Source organism: Carcharhinus amblyrhynchos, chromosome 14, assembly GCF_965287045.1.
Source record: "Carcharhinus amblyrhynchos chromosome 14, sCarAmb.v2.hapA, whole genome shotgun sequence".
In the NCBI taxonomy this organism is placed as follows: Eukaryota; Metazoa; Chordata; class Chondrichthyes; order Carcharhiniformes; family Carcharhinidae; genus Carcharhinus; species Carcharhinus amblyrhynchos.
The window spans coordinates 62,372,784-62,390,020 of record NC_137337.1 but is presented as its reverse complement, the minus strand read 5'-3'; the positions used below and the strand labels follow the sequence as shown (position 1 = coordinate 62,390,020).

Genomic DNA, 17,237 nt, shown 5'->3' with positions numbered 1-17,237 from the left:
TTTTAAATAAATGGTGAGAGAATGGGGCAGTGAAAGTGAAAAGAAATTGTAGCTAATGTCTTCTCATTCTACAGTAAATCAACTTTCCAAAAATGTACAACACTCATGCTTAATGAAAAAGCCATTTAAATTATTCAGAAGATTAGTAAATGTATTCAACAAAATCTTTGCAATAAATTAATCATGTACTGTATCCCATTAATGGAAAAACCAATTGTTTTCATCCATTTCACAGCCATGAGATATATACACTACACCCAGGTGTCAGAATTTGGGATTTGGCAAACTCTCATCAGGAGGTCACTTTGTGAAACTATGGTACTAGATGGAATTCAAACCATAGATATTGCTGTGTTGTTTATGAAAACTACAAGTTATGCAGCTAACCCCTGAACTGACACAGAACCACTTCCTGGAGATTGATTCATGAGTTTTGAACATGCCATTAAATGTCATATTTCCCCAGTGCTGAGAGATTAGTACATACCACTTGTGGCACTCGGCATTTGAATTATCTTGCTGAAGGCCAGTTTCCGCCTCCTGTTTTCCTGAGAGAAAAAAAACAAGACAGCAGACATTTATTAGAAGTGTAACAACATACCAGCCAACTCATCATTCCCAAACTCATTTAATCCCAGATTATGGCAGCCTCCAATAGTGGATTATACACGTACTGATCATCTGACAAAAAGAACAAACCTTTCATGCTTCATTAATAAAGACTCCCTTTGTTTCCAAACTCACTGCTGTTAAATTACTGAAGAAATAAAATTGAGCAAAATGGTACAGTAAAAATGAAGCTTACATTGAGCTTCAAAGCAACTTAGTATTGGCTGACATCTATGTTGCTTAAAAAATATATAGTTTTAATTATTAAAAATTCTTCCTGGTAAAAACACCGCTATCTAGTGGTGCTCCTCAAATCTAAATTGACCAAAATCAGTTCTACTCTTTTTTTTAAATTGAGAGTTGGAATCACTGCTTATTGAGACTGTCAAACTCCGAAACATACATTTAGATAAAAATATATGAGCATGAACATGATGGAACAAATAGACTCCTTCTGAGTCCTACATTTTTCATGATTTTGATGTCCAGAGCTCTCCCAGTCATTGTTACGATTCATGATTATTAGAAAATTTGATGGAGGTTACACCACTGTGTATTTACCTGACAGAAAACTATAAAAACTGAAGACATGCCTATTCTGACATAGGTCTGTTCCAGGCAAAGGGGGAGGATCCCAGTGCAGGGAGTTAAATCCCCTGAATGTGATGTTGAATCGCTAGGGAATATCTCTTCACATAAACACAGTAAAAGTGTGGATCTCATGCACTGAAAAAGCAAGAGATGCTACCTCTATTAATAATTTTACATCCGAGATGAATAGATTTTGCTAGCCATGGGTGTTAAGGTTGAGTAAGGTTGATTTGTAGACAGCTCACAGAAGATCATATGAAATAGTGAAACAGGCTTGAGGAGCTGAATGGCCTACTTATATTCCTATCCACAATTTTAATATTGTATCTCTGATTTACAAGTCAAAATAATTTATATAATGTGGTCCCAACATTGAGCTCTGCGGAACGTTTCCCACCTTCCATGAATCAGAGCAACTACCATCAACTCTTAATGATTTTCTTTATTCAGCATGTTTGCTATCAATCTTTATTTATCTCCAATGCTACAAGATCCAATCTTAATCATGAGTCTACTAAACATAAAGCTTGCACAGGAGAGTGATACAAAGGTTGCAAATAGGTTCAAACTGCACTGATTTCTTCATATTGTATGTTCACAAACAGGAGGCATTTTGAGCCAAGAATAAGCATGTTCCCAATCGCTTGGTTTTTTGTGATCAAACTGTACTAATAATCCATAGCAAACTCAAGTTAGGATTAACTCAGGTAGTTTACTTTACACATTCAAAGCCCAAAAGAAGGTGTGTTCATCACTTTCCACTCTGAACATTCACACAGTAAAGAGAGATAGAAAAAAGTTTCACAGTCTAAGGATCACAGAAAAATGAATATTAGTTCAGTGAATTCCAGCATTCAAAGTCAGAGCCTAAGGATTTTTTCTTCATCGTGAGGTTTCCTTTGGTGTGCCTCTCGCTGATTAAACTATACAAAAATCCTTAAAATAAATGATGCTGTAGCACAATAAGTTTTTCTGTGTTAAGAACATTTGGTAGGCTTTGATCAGAGACTTTTAGAATCAAACCGGTTTTCTGGAGTTGAGGTTGCTTACCAGCCTGGTGGTTGGCTTCTATCTAGTTAGTTAATGCTTGTTCTGATGAAGGGTCATTGAGACTTGAAATGTTAGCTCTATTCTCTCCTCACAGATGCTGTCAGACCTGCTGAGATTTTCCAGCATTTTCTGTTTTTATTTCCGATTCCAACATCCGTAGTATTTTGCTTTTATCTATGATGTTAAACTGCAATCTGGCTGAGAAGGCCTGAGGTGTGATAATAAACTGTCCAAAAGGCTGGAGGCTTGGATCAATTGCCCTTCTTTCTCCACAATGATTTCAAAAGGGATATCTATCCAGTATCTGGGATTGATAATTTCTCAGTCATTGGTTGTTGAACTGGTGGCGGGGGGCTACTTATGTTGAGGACATGTTGGAAGTCATTGTCTCAGCAGACCCAAAGACTCCACTAGCATTTGATAACCCAACCTTGCTAATTACATCCCCACAGTTTCCTTTGAGAGCCTGTTAGTAGCTGTCTAGGTGTAATGACAAGTGACATTCCAGAAATTGAAAAATATTTTGTCCTTGAAACTCCTGGGTAGTACTAGACAGAGAGCCAATTCTGTGATCAGGTGACTAATAGCCATCTTAGTTTTCTTTGTTCAGTAGAAAAAGATCAATTTTAAAAATAAATAGCAATAAGGATAAAGTTTTTAAATATTTAGTGCTGAGTATCAGTCTGTGTCGAAGGAACGCAACAGTAGCTTATCAAAGATAAAAGCAAAATACTGTGGATGCTGGAATCTGAAACAAAAAATGCTGGAAAATCTCAGCATCTGTGAAGTGAGAATAGAGCCAACGTTTTGAGTCTAGGAGACCCTTTGTCAGAGCTGAGAGCAAAGAGAATCAGCAGAGATTTGTACTATTGGGGTGGGGTGGGGTGGGGTGGGGTGGGGGGAGCTGTGGAATTGGACAAAAGGAATTTAATATACCACACCCCAGGGCTGATAGATAAATAAGACCAATGCAAAGCTATACACAGATAACAGAGTCATGGCTTAGTGTAAGTTCACATAGGCTGGAAAGTCAGAGGCAGGCTGGTAACTATTTTCTTTCCCATAATGCCATGTCCACCTTATTAGACTACTCTGTACGTCAATATAATTTTGGTTTTAACAGGTTGCAAATACACTGGTGACACCGTAGCACAGTGGTTAGCACTTCATAGCTCTGGGACCTAGGTTCAATTCTGGCCATGGGTCACTGCCTGTGTGGAGATTGCACATTCTTCCTGTGTGGATTTTCTCTGGGTGCTCTGGTTTCCTCCCACACTCTAAAGATGTGCGAGTTAGGTTGTTTGGCCATATTAAATTAATGTTGTGTCGGGGGGTTAGTAGGGTAAATGAGAGCGGTTATGGGAATAGGGCTTGGGTGGGTTTGTGGTCAGTGTAGACTTGATGGGCCGAATGGACTCTTTCTGCACTGTAGGGCTTCTATAATATTATTACCAAGTATTGTGTAACAACTGTTATACAAAACTATGGGCAGTGGGTAGAATCTGACAGAATATTTATAAGGTGCAATCTCACTCCATTCTTCAAACTATATGCTTACTTCATACATCAAGGACGGAATCTTCAGATGTTTTCTTCAAAGTGTCAGTTTCAGCAAAGAAATGGGTGAGAATCCTGCCAGCATCAACAGTGAGAAAAATCACTTCCTTTAACCACTTTTTAAAAATTCCTAAATTTCACGCTCAGCTTGGTGGCAGTCTACCTTTGACTCACTCACCCCAATATCACACGAGCTCAGCGATCAGGGAGAGGATTGGGGTACCTTCCAATCGCCTCTCCAGCATTTTTTCAAAGTCCAATAGAGAGATGACAGCCTGGGAGACAGTCCCACAATTGTCAGAGTGTCCTAGCCAAGATGCTGGATGGGATGGTACAGAGACGTAGCATCTTATGACCTCAAATGGCAATCTACCAGAAACGTTATGAAATCTGCAAGGGAGGCAGTGGCTGTGATCATGAATGCTAGTTCACTACATAAGAGGACAGGAATAAGGAGAGTATTAAATTAAAAGCTGATGCGTTCAGAGCGGCTAAAAATAGTGGGCAATTAGAAGATTGGGAAAGATTTAAAAATCAACAAAAAATGACCAAGAAGGTGATAAAGAAAGGAAAGATAGAGTATGAAGCTAAACTAGCTCTAATTATAAAAAATGACAGTAAAAGTTTTTACAAATATATAAAGAGGAGAATGGCTAGAGTGAATGTTGGACCCTTGGAGGATGAGGGGGGGGGGGATTTAGCGGTGGGCGATGAGGAAATGGCTAAGGCTTTAAATAAGTTTTTTGCTTCGGTCTTCATGGAGGAGGACACGAATAGTTTGCCGGATATTAAAGTAGAAGGATGGTCGGAGAGGAGGGCCTTAATGTGATTACTGTCACTAGAGAGGTAGTGCTTGATAGCCTAACGGGACTGAAGGTAGACAAGTCCCCGGGACCGGATGGACTGCATCCCAGGGTTCTGAAAGAAATGGCAGAGGTGATAGCGGATGCCTTAGTATTTATTTATCAAAATTCGCTGGACTCTGAGGAAGTGCCGGAAGATTGGAAAACGGCTAATGTTACGCCGCTGTTTAAAAAAGGTAGCAGACAAAAGGCAGGGAATTATAGGCCGGTTAGTTTAATGTCTGTAGTTGGAAAAATGCTAGAATCCTTCATCAAAGAAGAAATAGCGAGGCACCTAGAAAAGAATGGTTTGATCGAGCAGACGCAGCACGGATTCGTTAAGGGTAAGTTGTGCTTAACGAATTTATTGGATTTCTATGAGGATGTGACTAGTGTGGTAGACAGAGGGGAACCGGTGGATGTGGTGATTTAGATTTCCAAAAGGCGTTTGATAAGGTGCCTCGCAAAAAGTTGCTGCAAAAGGTTAGGGTGCATGAAGTTGGGGGTAAGGTGTTAGCATGGATAGAGGATTGGTTGTCTAATAGGAAGCAGAGAGTTGGAATCAATGGGTGCTATTCTGGTTGGCAGTTGGTGACTAGTGGAGAGCCGCAGGGATCGGTGCTGGGGCCTCAACTGTTTACCATTTACATAAATGATCTGGAGGAGGGGGGCTGAGTGTAGGGTGATGAAATTTGCTGATGACACAAAGATGAGTGGAAAAGCAAATTGCGTGGAAGGCGCAGAAAGTCTGCAGAGAGATCTGGATAGGCTGAGTGAGTGGGTGAGGACCTGGCAGATGGAGTATAATGTTAGCAAGTGTGAGGTTATCCACTTTGGCAGAAATAATAGTAGGAGGGATTATTATTTAAAAGGCAAAAAGCTGCAGCAAGCTACGGTGCAGAGGGACCTGGGGGTCCTTGTGCACGAATCGCAAAAACCCAGTCTGCAGGTGCAGCAGGTAATCAAGAAGGCGAATGGAATGTTGGCCTTTATAGCGGGATAGAATATAACAACAGGGAGGTTTTGCTACAACTGTACAGGGTACTGGTGAGGCCGCAGCTGGAATACTGTGTGCAGTTTTGGTCGCCGCACTTGCGGAAGGATATATTGGCCTTGGAGGGGGTGCAGAGAAGGTTCACTAGGCTGATACTGGAGCTGAGGGGGTTAGCCTATGAAGAGAGACCGAATAGACTGGGTCTGTACTCGGAGTTTAGAAGGCTGAGGGGGGGATCTTATAGAGACATATATGATAATGAAGGGGATAGATAGGGTAGAGGTAGAGAGATTCTTCCCATTTAGAAAGGATAGCAGGACAAGAGAGCACAGCCTTAAGATAAGGGGGGGCAGTTTAGATCAGAGTTGAGGAGGAACTTCTTCACTCAAAGGATGGTGAATTTCTGAAATTCTCTGCCCATTGAAGTGGTGGAGGCTACCTCGCTGAATATATTTAAGTCACGGGTAGATAGGTTTCTGATAGACAGGGGAATTAAGGATTATGGGGAGAAAGCAGCAAAGTGGAACTGATCCACTTCAGATCAGCCATGATCTTATTGAATGGTGGGCAGGCTCGAAGGGCTAGGCGGCCTACTCCTGCTCCTATTTCTTATGTTCTTACATTCTTATGAATCTAGTGCAGGATGAAAATGAATTACCTTCTTCATGCAGTCAGGCCAAGTGACTCTTCATTCGTCAGCACCCATCAACACACCCATCACACTTTCATGCGGAGCTCACTCACAGCCACCTGACACGGTCCCAGCACTTACTTTAAGGACCGCTCCCCCCCACCGCCCAGTGGATCCCCTCCTTCTCACATCCCTGCTCCTGCTCACCAACCACACATGCCAGGCATCATTACCATTTGATCCACCACACACACTGCCTACACTCTCCCCATTTGTCTCATTAAGGGACAAGCTCAAGCACAATCAGTGTGAGCCCAAGCTGAAGATCCTCATTCCATTTTAAGAAAGAGCTCTTGAGCTGGCCAGTGAGGAGCGGGGCCGCACTTGTGCTGAGGGCAAAGTGGCAGCAAGAGACAAAATTGCGGACCCTCAACACATCCAGCCATGGTGCCAGTCTCATGTGAGCTTGGTTGCTGCTATACTTATGCCCATCATCCCTACTGCCATCTCACTTCTCTTGCAGAAGAATCAGTTGATCAGCCCAAATCATCACCCTCTGTAAACCACAGACCCAAGCAACTCTGAGGGAAATATCTTGGAGAGTAGCATTGAAGAGGTGTCACAGCTGTCACCCACACCCTCCACCAGTGGAGATACTCGCACCTCGGAATCATTAGTAGGCAGATTTCCAGGTCACTTACCAGGGAGCATCTCTCTCCTGATGATCCATAGCAGGAGGAGGCAGGGACATCCCATGGATCCAAAACTCAGAGGGATACTGGACCCTGGGATTCTGCTGGACCCTGACTCAAAGCCCACTTTGGTCAATAGTAAAATTTGAATTTCAGGAAAATAAACCTCCTGTGGCAGGTGAGGCTCACTTGGTTTATTTCAAATCTCCAGATTACATTCAACTTGATCATTAGCTTCAACCTGCAGTCACCCTGCTGTCATGGACAGCAGACCATATGAGCCTCTCCCATTTTGCACACCCACACATGGACAACATGCCTAATGGCCTGGCCTCCATAAGCCATCCACACTGCTCATGCCCTACAGCTGTCTCTTGCATCCTGAGGGTGAGGGAGAAATGTAACTGGTCTCATTGTCCTCTCTGTGTCAGGGTCCTATTGCTCTCATGGAGCTAATCACCACCTCATGACAAAGGCCTCCACATTGCCCATCCAACCCAAATGCCACCAAATCCCACCTTGGGACCTTGTCACCTGACCAGTCCATTGATATAGTCCTGCAGTCTATAGCTATCTTCCTCACTATTTAACACTCTACCAATTTTTATGTCATCTGCAAACTTCTTGATCATACCTCCTTACATTTAAGTCAAAATCATTGATATGCACCATAAACAGCAAGGATCCCAGCACTGAGCCCTGTGGAACTCCACTGGATACAGTCTTCCAGTCACAGAAACATCCCTCTACCACCACTCTGCCTCTCAGCCGATTTTGGATCCAATGAGCCACTTTGCCTTGGACTCCATAAGCCCTTACTTTCTTGACCAGTCTGCCAAAAACCTAGCTAAAGTCCTCATAGACCACATCAATATATTACCCCCATCAACACAACAAGTTACCTCCTCAAAAAACTTGATTAAGTTTGTCATATTTGACCTTACCTTAACAAATCCATGATCTCTGATTAATCCATGTTTATCCAAGTGCGGAGATATTCTCCCAGAATCCTTTCCAGTAACTTTCCCACCAAAAGGTTAAACTGACTGGTCTATAATTTCTTGGTTTATCCATACCTCTTGTTTTAATAATGGGACAATGTTGGCAGAACTTCAGTCACCTTGCACCTCACCTGTGGCTTGAGAGGAGTTGAAATTTGAAATACCCCTGATATCTCCCCCCTTGCCTCCCTCAACAGCCTGGGATACATCTCATCCAGGCTTGCAAATTTAACCACTTTTAAGGCTGCTAAACTTGCTAGTATGTCCTCTCTATGTTAATTTCCTCTAATAGTTCACAATCCTCCTCCACCCTGATGTCTACACCTACGTTGTTCTTTTCTATTGTGAAGACTAACTCAAAGTATTAATTGAGTTCTGTAACCAGATCTTCCTAGTCCATACACAGATTACTTGTATGGTCCCTAATTGGCTGCACTCTTTCTCTATTGTATTGGTCTTTACATACCAAAAGAAAACTTTGGGTTTTCCTTTATTCTGCATGCCAAAGATTTTTCATGCTCTCTCTCAGCTTTCCTGATTTCTTTTTCAACTGTCCCTCGCACTTTGCATACTATTCTAGGGGTCTGCTATGTTGAGCCCTTGATATTTGCCATAGGCTTCTCTTTTTTCCTTTATCCTGACCTGTATGTCCCTTGACATCCAGGGTTCTCTGGTCTTGGTCCCACCCTGGGATTTTCTGCATCCCCACGGCATGTTTCACCGAGGCAGCCTGCCATTAGCCAGCAGCAAGATCTTTTGGTCCCGCCATTGTCAACAGGATTTCTGCTCCGTCACAAGAAAATTGTAACAGGGTTCATCATCAGTGGATGAGAACAGTTAGAAGATTCTGGCCCTTGGCTTTACAAAACATATTTGCCTTGTACTCTCACCACCTCTTCCTTGATGCTGCTCTGACACAGTTTTATCTGCAAGTAGCTGCTCCCAGTTCACTTGACCAAATTGTATCTTATCTTAGTAAAATTAGCCTTTCCCCAGTTAAGAACTTTTATCCCTGGCCCATCTTTATCCTTTCCCATAATTATCCTAAATCTAACTGAATTAGGGTCACTATCTCCAAAATGCTCGCCTACTGATAGGCCTTCCAGCTGCCCAGGCTCATTTCCGAATATTACTACCAGGATTACCCCCATCCTTGTTGGACTTCTTACCTACAGGCTAAAAAAGGTTTCCCTGGATGCATTTAAGAATTTTACCCCCTCCTTACCTTGCATACTCAAACTATCCCAGTTAATATTTGGGTAGTTAAAATCTTCTACAATGGCAGCTTATTGCTCTTACACATTTCTGAAATATAATTACATATTTGATCCTCTATCTCTTCATGACTGTTTGGGGGCCTACAATACACACCCAAATACATGTTTGCCCTTTTTGTGCTTTTTTATATCTACTCATATGGTAGGTAGATATAATTTGATGATCTTTTCTCACTTCTATATGACTCCTTTATCAATATAGCTCCCACTCTCTTCTGTCCTCCTCTCTATCTCATCTGAATACCCTATAACAGTGGTTTTCAACAGGTGTGCTGTGAGAACTATCCAAGTGTAAAATTTTGTACAAAGTAATGAAAATCAATGTAAAACAAACATATTGTTTAATCTTAAACAGTATTCGATCCAACCAAAATTAAAACTCGTAAAGCCTGTGAAAACGAATCATCAAATACTCGAAAATTGAGGTGTCAGTCTTTCGATTCTGAGCATACTAAACGCAATTGGCCCAAAGGGTGAAAGTTGGAAGACATGAAAATTTTTACTGATCACCATAGAAACCAAGCAACTGCATTTGCACATTTTTTTCATTTACAGCAAAACAAGACAAACAAGCTAGCAGATGCAGCAAAATTGACTGCATTCACATTTCTTTGTCAGACCAATTTTATATCCATGATCTAAGAAGAAATGGATCAGTTTAATTTCTCTGCTTATTCAATTTGTAGTACAAAAAGACAAAATTCAGACGTCAGAATCATGGAACAGATTCAGGGTTAAGAATAATAAGAAATAGTCCAGTTGAGCAGATTTTGAAAATATGTCTGTGCTCACTGTCAAAGGTGGTGGATTTGGGACATTAAAGCATTTGATCTTTATTTAGCTTGTTGTATGTGCTATGTTGCAAACCTCTTTAGTAAGACCGTTATCATAATAAATATAAGAAAATGCGCTGTAAAATTGTTTGTCTCATTGAAGTGTGCCATATTTCTGAAAACATTGGAAACCACTGCCCTATAATCAGAAATATTGAGCTGTCCACATTTCAGACAAGTCTTGGGCATAGCTATGATATCATACTCCCACGTGCCTCTCTGTGCCCTCAGTTCATCTGTCTTATTTCTCAGGCTCCTTGCATTAAAATACATTTCATTTACCTAATGTACATTTCCTCTGCCTTTCAGATTCATTTACTGGCGTTTCAACTTCTAAGTCCAACTCAGTTTCTCTCCCTGTCAATTTTGAGCTACCCTCTGTCAATTTAGTTTAAATCCACTCCAACAGCACTAGCAAATCCCTCAGTGAGGACGTTGGTCCCGTTCCTGTTTAGGTATAATCCATTAAACTTGTACAAGTCCAAACCTCTCCAGAAACAGTCTCAATGCCAAGTAACCTAAAGCCTTCCTTTCTGCACCATCTCTCCAGTCACATCTGCTCTAATCTTCTGTTTCTATACTCATTATTGTGTGGCACTGAGAATAATCTGGAGATTACTACTTTTGAAGTCCTACTTATCAATTTCCTATCTAACTCCCTAAAGTCTGCTGCCAGACCTAATTTCTCTTTACTCCAATGATTTTGGTTCCAACATGGTTCACAATCTCTATCTATTCACCCTCTCTCTTCAAAATCCCCTGTAGCTGTTCCGTGACATTCTTAACCCTGGCACCCGCGTGGCAACACATTATTCTGGAAGTATATCTATGGCAACAGAAACGTTTATCTACTCCCCTCACTAATGAATCCCCTATCACTATTGCTCCTCCACATTTCCTTCACCACTGCCTCCCACCACTCACCCATACCTCCTCCTCACCAGCACCCCCCCATCACCACCTCCTCGCCAGCACCCCCCCACCACCACCTCCTCACCAGCACCCCCCCACCACCACCACCTCCTCACCAGCAACCCCCACCACCACCACCTCCTCACATAAGAACATAAGAAATAGGAGCAGGAGTAGGCCAACTAGCCTTTTGAGCCTGCCCCGCCATTCAATAAGATCATGGCTGATCTGTCGTGGCTCAGTTCCACATTCCCGCCCTCTCCCCATAACCCTTAATCCCCTCTCTTATCAAAAACCCATCAACCCGCGTCTTAAAAATATTTAGCGAGGTGGCCTCCACCACTTCAACGGGCAGAGAATTCCAGAGTCACCACCACCTCACCAGCACCCCCCCCCCCCACCACCACCACCTCCTCACCAACACCACCACCACCTCCTCACCAACACCACCACCACCTCCTCCTCCTCACCAACACCACCACCACCTCCTCACCAACACCACCACCACCACCTCCTCCTCACCAACACCACCACCACCTCCTCACCAACACCACCACCACCTCCTCCTCACCAACACCACCACCACCTCCTCCTCACCAACACCACCACCACCTCCTCACCAGCCCCCACCCACCACCTCCTCACCAGCCCCCACCCACCACCTCCTCACCAGCACCCCCCACCACCACCTCCTCACCAGCACCCCGCCCCCCGCAACCACCACCTTCTCACCAGCACCCCACCCCCCGCAACCACCACCTCCTCACCAGCAGGCCCCCCACCACCACCTCACCAGCAACCCCCCCACCACCTCCTCACCAGCACCCCCCACCACTTCCTCACCAGCCCCCACCCACCCACCATCTCCTCACCACCCCCCCTCCCATTACCTCCTCAACACTCCCCACCCAGTCACCACCTCCTCATCGCCTTCCCTCCACCCCTCACTCCCCCTCTGAGCAATCAATTTACCCACAGTGCCATGGCCTTAGCTCTGGTTGATCTCCACAGACTAACTGTCACTCTCACAGCTTTCCAAAGCTGTAAAACAGTTTCTGCAAGCAGGTGCACTGAGGAGATTCCTTCACTATCCGCCTGAAAGTTGTAACCATTGAAGAGCAAAGAGGTGAGACCTTTGGCTGATTCTGCTACTGCTTAGTTAAGACTACTTATAGCTTCCCAGCTGCTGCTATTGTTGAGGTTGGCACAAATCATAAATTTAGCCCTTTGAGTGTTTGTGGATTTATACTATTATAGTGCTTTTCTTTCATAGGGCAGCTTCAGAGTGAAGCCTTATACATTGTTGCTGGACAGTGTTTGATTTCATAGGTAGACTGCTTCTATACAACTTGTCACCACTTTTTTTCTTTAAAAATTGAACATTTACAGGAATTGTCTAAAAGGAAATGTTAAAATAACAATCTAAATACTTAAGGATTTAGCTCCAGGGCATTTGGTTTTAAAACAGAAGTAACATATGAATGCCACTGGTGGAGAAATATTCATACACCAATTTGTAAAAATAATCTATTCATTCGTAAGAGGAGTGACTCAACAAAGGAACCTTGTAAAGGACGGCACGGTGGCACAATGGGTGGCACTGCTGCCTCACAGTGTCAGGGACCTGAGTTCAACTTCAGCCTTGGGTGATTGTCTGTGTGAAGTTCTACCCCTGTCTGTGTGGAACTCCTCTGAGTGTTCCAGTTTCCTCCCACAATCCAAAGATGTATGGGTTAGGTTGATTGGCCATGCTAAATTGTCCCTTAGTGTCAGGGGTACTTCCAGGATAAATATGTAGGGCTGCGTAGGCAGCTATATTGGATCATAACAAAGTTTAGATGGTTAAGAAAGAACATGGTCATTGCTAGCCAAGGGCCAAAGCTGTCAGGTGGTTTATATTATTTGGTAAAACTTTCAGACATGGATTGAAACTACCTCTATTTGGGAATGTCAAGGTTTTGGTCTGGAATTCAGTACTAAAATACACTCACTGGTCATAAAATCATGAAATGGTTACACCAAAGAGGGAGGCTATTTTGCATAACTGTGTCAGTTCTTTGAAAGAGCTAACTCCAACTAAGCTAACTCCACAGCTGTGAATTTTAAGTCTCCAAGACCTTCACATCTTTCCAAAGTGTAATGGACAATTAGAAACAACATTCCAGTTGTGGTTGTATTACTGTTCTATAAAGATTAATCCTAATTTCTTTATCCTATGTCTCTATATATAAAGCACGGGATTCCATAAGTTATTTTAAAACATGCCATGCCACTTTCATCTATTGTTACACCTTTATGATAAATCCTCTTTTTTAAGTTGTTTTGTTTTAAAGTTGTTTTTGTTCCAGGTTTGTTTTCTCCGACTTAAGTCATGATTTCAATTTTAGAGTTGCTTTGCATCATTGCGTTCCTCATGTCATTGCTGTCCAATAGATATTTGTTTTTCCATGTCCTGTCTCTGTAGGGTTGAGCCTAGTTTATTTCAATTGAAGAGTGTTTCCTGTTAATTCCATTGATATGACACAGGCTGTATGTACTTATTGCAACGTTTATTAATTTTCAGTTTGATCTGTCCTCTGATTCCAGCTAACAAATGATGTAGAAGGTGATAAATTCACCTTCCAGTTCTCTAGTTGAAAACTAGAGGACTTAGGTTTAAGATAAAAGGAAAAAGATTTAAAAGGGACCTGACGGGCAACTTCTTCACTCAGAGGGTGGTGTGTGCATGGAATAAACTGCCAGAGAAAGTGATTGAAATAGGTACAATAGCAACATTTAAAAAGCATTTGGATAAGTATATGGAGGGAAAAGGATTAGAGGGATATGGATGAAAGACATGCATTTTGACTAATTGAGAGGGCTACCATGGTCAGCATGGACCAGTTGAGCCGAAGGGCCTGTTTCCATGCTGTATTGTTCTATGATTCCATGTGACCATGATGACACATCATTATTGCCTGTCATCATTGCCATCTGCTTTCACTGGCACATGTGTCTTGCCATCCATTGTGATCACACAGCACATGGGTCGCTTCATATAGTATTGGCTTCTGCGACCCAATCAGCACCATTGCTGAGGAGGCTGTTTGGATTGTATTTGAGGCGATACTGATTTTTTTTTAAAGAAAACATAGACGCATCCAAATCCAGATTTTTTTTTCAACAAAATGTTGGATTTAAGCTTGATACAAATTTTGGAGTTTCAGGAATATCTGCTGTGGGTGAGAATTTTAAATTACTTTCAAACATGAGCCAGAAATAGCAAGTAAGTGCTGGCTGTGTGCCTGCATCTGCTGCAAAGAAAGCAAAAAAACTATAGTCCATCAGTGAAACTGGGCGTTTGAAAATGTCATGCAGTTGGTGAGCGTTCTCCAATTTTAACTTATACAGGATTTATTTTATACTTCGTAATAGACTTTATTTTGCAACTAGGAATGCTCAGTGTTGCACTGGTATGGTACAGTACTTCAACTTGAATATTGAATGCTTTTTGCCTGGGAAAAAACAATGGAACCTAACTTCAGCTTTAAAATTTATTCCAATGGTAACACATGATCACATGAAGTTGTTTCATATAAAGTCGCAATTCCCAGGAATGCAACCACTCTTTAAAATGAGGACTTATTATACCCTCAGGTGTACTAATTCTTGTTTACCAGTTTAGGAAAAAACATTATTTAAAGACAATACATAGTTTTGCAGTGTCTGACTGCAGTCAGCTCCCAAGAAGGTTCTGGAACAGAAACCCTGCCTACCTAGGTGATTTTCCCTCACCTTGCTCCCCAATTAGTTCCCTGTGTCGTGTGCCTCTTATTCTGAAGACTGACCACACCAGACCACTCCCTTCCTGTACCTCCTTTAGATAATGTTGCCTCTCTTATTTCTTCTGAATAAAATGTATCACTTTGCACATCTGTGTTAAATTTTATCTGTCAATATTTCAGCCAATTCCATCAACTGTTTACATCATCTTGAAGTCCATCGCCAGCCTCATAACTATTCACAATACTTTATTTAGTTATATTTATATTATCCATTTCAGTGCAGGACAACGGACGGCAAGACTCTACCAAGAGCCATGGTCCATCACAATCTCTTTCGCTCCAGCCGAGGTGATGTCCTACTCTTGGAAGTTCTCTTTAAATGTACTTTGCCCAGTCTTTTTGGTTGGCCCCATCTTCTTCTTCCATCTGATCATACCCATTCTACCTCCACTCTAGCAGGGCATTCTTCCTGGAGGTAAAACTGACATCCTGCCAGACTCAGTATCTCTCCTTCACGATGTTCCACAGGCATTTCTAACCAGTTGTCTGTAGCACTTTTTCGTTGGTGATGCTGTTGCTCCATGTGATGTCTTGGATCTTATATTGGCAGCGCTGATGAAATACGTACAACTTAGATGACACTTTTTCTGTTCTCTTCCATGTCACACTGGCATAGAATGCAGTTGACACTATTGTAGAGATGTAGAGCTCAGTTTCATGGCTGTGTTGATGGTGTTGAATGTCCAGAACATATAAACCCCTGAAAGACCAATGCTGTTTTGCTGATTTTTACATAGACAAGGGCCTCCATGTCATCGTCCATGAAGATCTTACTTCCTAGGTAAGGGAAATAATTGGTAGGCTTGATATTCAATAGTGATGGGAAGGCCTTGTTGCCATCCAGTCATCATTGTCTAAAGCTGTCTGAGTTTTATGATCCAAAATTGTGCAATGTACACCCAAGTACATGTCAATAACATATCACAAAAAGCAAAGGGTTGTGGGTCTGTAGAACTACTTGCCACTACTCGTGGGGGCAGAGTCCTTGTGTATATTTAAGGGTAAGATAGATAGATTTTTGATCAGTAAGGGAATCAGGGGTTACAAGCAAAGGGCAGGAAAGTGGATGTGAAGAATGTTGGATCAGCCATGATCCTATTGAATGGCAGAGCAGGCTCAATGGGCTGAATGGCCTTCTCTTGCTCCAATTTCTTATGCTCTTATAGGAGTGGTGCCAGAGGACTTGAGAATTGCAAATAATAAATCTTTGTTCAAAAAAAGAGTTGAGGTTAAACTCAGCAACTACAGGTCAGCAAATATGACTTCACTGGTGGGAAAGAAAGCTTTTAGAGACAATAATCCTGGACAAAAGTCAGTTGGACAAGTGCAATTTAATCAGGAAAAGCCAGCATGGATTATAGACTGGTGGGCTTGATGTCCACGGTAGGGAAATTGTTGGAGAGGATTCTTAGAGATAGGATGTATGCACATTTTGAATGGAATAATCTCATTTTGTAAGAGGGAAGTCATGCCTCTCAAATTTGGTTAAGTTTTTTGAGAAGGTGACAAAAATGATTGACAAGGGAAGGGCCGCGGATGTCGTCTATATGGATTTTAGTAAAGCGTTTGATGAAGTCCCTCATGGCAGGTTGGTGCAAAATGTTAAATCTCATGGGATAAAAGGAAAGCTAGCTAGATGGGTGGACAACTGGCTTGGCCATAGAAGACAGAGGGTAGCAGTGGAAGGGTCTTTTTCTGGCTGGAGGTCTGTGACTAGTGGTGTTCCGCAGGGCTCTGTACTGGGACCTCTGCTGTTTGTGATATATGCAAATAATTTGGAAGAAGGTGTAACTGGCGTGATCAGTATGTTTGTGGACAACACAAAGATGGCTGGACTTGCGGATAGCAATGAACATTGTCAGAGAATACAGCAGGATATCGATAGGCTGGAAAATTGGGCAGAGAAATGGCAGATGGAATTTAATCCAGATAAATGCGGTGATGCATTTTAGTAGAACTAATGCAGCGGGGAGCTATACAATAAATGGCAGAACCATCAGGAGTATAGACACACAGAGGGACCTGGGTATGCAGGTCCACAGATCCTTAAAGGTGGCAACACAGGTGGAGAAGGTGGTGAAGGCAGCATATGGCATGCTTGCCTTTATAGGACGGGGCATAGAGCATAAAAGTTGGCGCATGATGTTACAGCTATATAGAATGTTGGTTAGGCCACGTTTGGAATTCTGCGTCCAGTTCTAGTCGCCACACTACCAGAAGGACGTGGAGACTTTGGAGAGAGTACAGAAAAGGTTTACCAGGATGTTGTCTGGTATGGAGGGTCTTAGCTATGAGAAGAGATTGGGTAAACTGGGGTTGATCTCCCTGGAAAGACTGAGGATGAGGGGCGACCTAATAGAGATGTATAAAATTATGAAGGGCATAATAGGGTGAACAGTTGGAAACATTTTCTCAGGTCAGAGG

General features: G+C 42.4%; 1 protein-coding gene across 5 annotated transcripts in view; it reads right to left on the bottom strand.

Moving 5' to 3' along the window:
* LOC145352735 (regulator of microtubule dynamics protein 3-like) overlaps positions 1–17,237 on the bottom strand; it is a 315,582-nt gene that overhangs the window by 244,767 nt on the left and 53,578 nt on the right. For all 5 annotated transcript variants that reach the window (XR_013888574.1, XR_013888575.1, XM_080202997.1 and 2 more), the window contains exon 6: positions 488–548. Coding sequence is in view for 3 of the 5 variants with exons in the window: in XM_080202997.1 (XP_080059123.1) it covers positions 488–548 (61 nt within the window). In the remaining 2 variants the exon portion in view is untranslated. The remainder of the gene's footprint in view (positions 1–487; positions 549–17,237) is intronic.